This window comes from Mus caroli, chromosome 3, assembly GCF_900094665.2.
Source record: "Mus caroli chromosome 3, CAROLI_EIJ_v1.1, whole genome shotgun sequence".
Taxonomy (NCBI): domain Eukaryota; kingdom Metazoa; phylum Chordata; class Mammalia; order Rodentia; family Muridae; genus Mus; species Mus caroli.
In genome coordinates, this window is record NC_034572.1 from 86,808,726 (window position 1) to 86,813,011 (window position 4,286).

At 44.5% G+C, this 4,286-nt stretch overlaps 1 protein-coding gene across 1 annotated transcript; it reads right to left on the reverse strand.

The window, feature by feature from the left end:
* Positions 1 to 2,728: 2,728 nt before the first annotated feature.
* LOC110290567 (late cornified envelope protein 1F-like) lies at positions 2,729 to 4,006 on the reverse strand. Its single transcript, XM_021157121.1, has 2 exons — positions 3,958 to 4,006; positions 2,729 to 3,322 (listed from the first exon to the last, which is right to left on the reverse strand). Exon 2 carries the CDS (start codon positions 3,297 to 3,299, stop codon positions 2,886 to 2,888), a length of 414 nt encoding a protein of 137 aa, XP_021012780.1. The 5' UTR covers positions 3,300 to 3,322; positions 3,958 to 4,006; the 3' UTR covers positions 2,729 to 2,885.
* Positions 4,007 to 4,286: the final 280 nt, after the last annotated feature.

Consider the following 4,286-nt stretch of genomic DNA (forward strand, 5'->3'; position numbering starts at 1 on the left):
GGACTTCTGGACATTTTCCAATTAGAGGACATTGGGGGGGGTGTTGACTCCCCAGACAAGGTCAGAGAAGGGGAAAACCTGCTGATAAATGAAGTCGTCCATTTTGTGCCCACATCAGAAGAGCTATCTTGTCACAGTCCACTGCGGCCTTAATTAGCAGGGTTTTCCTCACATAATTTTACCTTATATGAGAATTTTTGTTTATATTTTAACATCTGTATGTATTTATAAATCAGTAAGAAAATTACTAGTTGGAGATTGATTAGGTAAAGGAACAGAATATAGTGTCTAAAGGCATGAGGAGAGTGTGGGGAAAGGGATGGCAACGACCACTTCCTGCCAGAGTCTAAGAATCAAGTGACAGACATGAAGGAAATCACAAGTTAAAAGACAAAAAAAAATTTCTCAGTGTTACTGAAGTGCCTTGGCAATTTTATTTATTATATTATTTTATTTTACTTGCTCTTTTGAAAAAGGATGTCTCTAGATGACAGTCTTAGATGACCTGGGACTCACTCTGTACACTAGGCTAGCTTGGAAATCATAGATGCAATGCTTTGATTTAAAGGCAAAGCACTGAATTTATGGGAAAGAGAGACATGGAAACCCTAATTTGGACTTTCAGTATTTGTCTTGATCTTCTACCTACTGAGATATTACTGGTCAGCAGCATGAGAGCTGGCAATTAGGCAATAGCAATTCAAACAGGAAAAATGAATTATCCAATAGGCACTTGGGCACATTGATGTAGGTCCCAAATTACCTCACTGCATGCTGTAATATAGGACAGAGTTGTTTGGGGGATTCAGAACTTCAGCAAGGTGAATGTGGCTTTTTAATGGTTTTGAAAGAAATATTTTTTGATGCTCCACCCAGACATTAAGTTCTCAGATATGATTCAGACACTTAAGCAGCCTCAGGTAGATGAAGAAGTAAATACATTCCACTTAAGCCTCCAGACTTCTAGCTGCTGAGTCATGGCAGCTGGAGGTCTCTATACCTGGCTGCACCACCCAGAGTCTGCTGTAGTAGCTCAGACAGCAGTTGGCACATGCAGATCTGTCACAGGTACTGACTTTCCATGTGAGAGGAGAATGGGGTAATTTAGACTAAGACCTAGTAAGGGTGGGCTAGTTGCATGAGGCGGTGAGGTGCCTGATGTAGGGTTCAGCAGCTCCCTGTTCTGTAGTAAACACATATTGGTGGATGATCAAGCTGGAGCTTAAACAAGGTAGAAATCCCACGGAGCCTGCTCAGTCCTCCTCCATTGTCTTTATACAATCATTTCTTTACATGTTGTAAGCTTCTTCAGGATGAGCCATAGAGAAAATTATCTCTGAAATGGTTTGACAAACATTTTACATTATCTCATTGGATCCTCAGTATGTCTTTATAAATAGTTGAGATCCCCCCCCCCCACAGAAGAAACCAATGAGAGCAGTGTACCCTGTACCAGTCAATGCATACTTTAAAAACAATCAATAAGGAAGAAATCACACTTCTTTGGGAAGTTACTTCCCAATATATTTAAGTAATGTACTTTGCAAATGTGCATATGAGACATAATGTAACACACATCTACATACATGAGAATAAGAAGTACAAAGTGTTATTACACAAATTGTTTATCCCCAGTTGTAATCATTGGACAGTGTGAGGCTTTGGACTGCTTGGCCACCAGTGAGACATACCCCAGCTTGTCACGTCTAGTGATCCAAGCCAGGCGATGTCCGTTTTGGAGACACTAGTTTTTTCCATCTCTCTCTGTGACTCCAGCAATTTTACCTTGTGTATCATGATTCATCCTTAGTGCTTCTGGTACAGATAGATATCCAAGCACCATTCCTGACCACCTAAGGGACACTGAAAAGGGTGAGGGTCACACATCTCTGTAACTGTTTGGCCCAAAATGTGCTTCTGGTCACTAAGTGATCACAATACAGGCTTCTGGTAAGAAAATGAAATGAACACAGTTTATTTTCAATATCAGAGGTCCAAGAGCATCAGGAAAAAAGTGAGTCAGGATTATATGGGTGGAGGAGACACAACCATCAGCTTTCTCCAAACACTGGCTCTAATATTCCTTAACCTTCAGCAAACTGGCTGACATCTCTTCATTTTGTATTCCACCTCTGTGCTGAGCCCATTTCCAGATCCTCATGTTGTAAGGTTTCCTCCTGGGAAGCTTATGAAGTTCTTTCAAGTAATCACTTACCAGGACCACGGGGGAAAACAAAGCGCACCAAAGGAAGTGAGTAGACATTCTCTAGCCCTAAGTCCTTTTGTCTTGTTCTTGTTATCTTCTTCAGCCTGTGACATTGAGCCTGGTTAGGTGAGCACACAACTGACTCAGAAATTGCTCCCATAAGTGTTGACTGGATACTCCTCACCTGCCTCCTTCTGTGAGGTAAAAGGAAGCTGGTTCAAAGCTGCAGGTGGGAAGACAGTGGAGAGCATGTTCTTCCCATCACCTGCCTCGCTGCTATCTCCTTTGTTGTGCACACCTTCCACTTTCTTAGAACTTGGTCTATAAAACTTTAGCTGCAGGTCTTCAGGTGAAAATGAAGGAAAAGAGATTTACTTGAGCTTTTTCATGCTTTTATTGTGCTCCTACTGCTTGTGAGTCCGGTAAACTATATTACTGATGTAGGCTGTAATTCTACTGACTTCTTAATAACACTGACTTGGAACTATGCTGTTGTCAAAAATAAACACAAGTTTAGTCATGTTTGCAAGGGGAGATTTTATTATTGCAATTTTGTCATTTTAGGGGAAAGTCACAACTTTGCAGAGGATGACCAAGAGTCCATAATACAAAGCACAACAGAAAGGAATGGCAGGCAGGAACACTTCTCCACAGCTTGTCTGAAGTACAAGGGCCCTGATCAGCAGCAGCCCCCAGACTGCTGGCTACTGCCACAGCAGCCACTGCTGCCACCACTGCTGCCACAGCAGCCACTGCTACCACCACTGCTGCCACAGCAGCCACTGCTGCCACCACTGCTACAGCATCCAGAGCTGTGGCGATGGCGACGNAGNGATCTGCGGGGTCTGTGGTGGCTCAGACAGCAGCCTCCACCCCCAGAACTGCAGCAGCCACCAGAGCTGCAGCAGCCCCCAGAGCTGGAGCCACAGCAACCCCCAGAACCCAGGCTACAGCAGGAAGACACAGGGGGGCACTTGGGAGGACATTTTGGGGGGCACTTTGGAGGGCATTTTGGGGTCTGGCATTTGGGAGGGCACTTGGGGGTGCACTTGGGAGGGGGCTGGCACTGCTGTTGGCTTTGCTGGCAGGACATCTCTGCTGGTGAGTGCTCTGGAGCTGTGGAAGAATAACACACATGTCAGACTTAGGGATCTGGGGCTATCCTGCCCCCCCCAAGCATCTATAATAATCATAGACACACTATCTCTAGTAGTTCTGTTGTAGAATGTTTATTCTCTTACATGCTCATTATTATTTTTTGGAAGCTTCAAAAACCTACACAAGTCAGGTAAAAACTGACATTTAGTGTCTAGCATCGAGAGACAAGCTAGGCATTATGAAATGTGTCTGAATTGCTAACTTGGAGATTAACTGTGTAAAGTATCATTTCAGGGAAAATGGATTTCACTGCAAAGAGAGCCTTTTCTGTCTCTGTCTCTTCCTTTGAATGCTAGGCCAGGGCTGTTTCTGAGATCATCAATTGAATATGCACAAGTTTCTGTGCTTCTGAGAGACCCATTCCACCAAAGAAGAAGCTTATTGTGTGCAGAGCCCTAAGTCAAATGGATCCTGACTGCTTATGCCTCCTATGGATGTCAGAATGCCCTTTTCTCTACCCATCATTCTGGCCCACCTTAAGTCCTCTGTAAGAGTGGCCTCCTGGCTCTGTAGTTCTACACAGCCTCCCCTCTAACTCTCCTCTCAGCTTTCCTCTAGTACAGACAATGCTCTTGCTCCCAATGCACACTTACCAAGATGACAGGCAGCACAAGATCTGTAGCCACTTCAGGAGGACTGGATGGAGGTGCTCTGCCACTCAGCCTTTTTATTCTGATCCTGGGCTCTGCCCAACCTGTGAGACAGTGGCTGGGCATGGATGACCCTGACTCCTGACACCCATGTGGTTCTGTGACTGGAGATGACATGAGTTTCTCACCAGCCTTCCTTCATGGGACTCAGGCATGGACTATGATTTAGGTATGAGATGAGGAGGAGTGGATTCCTGGCACCCTTAACTTCACATACCTGAAGGGCATGTGCTTTAGAGATTGCTCATTTCTTAGTCTATCTCACTTGCTTC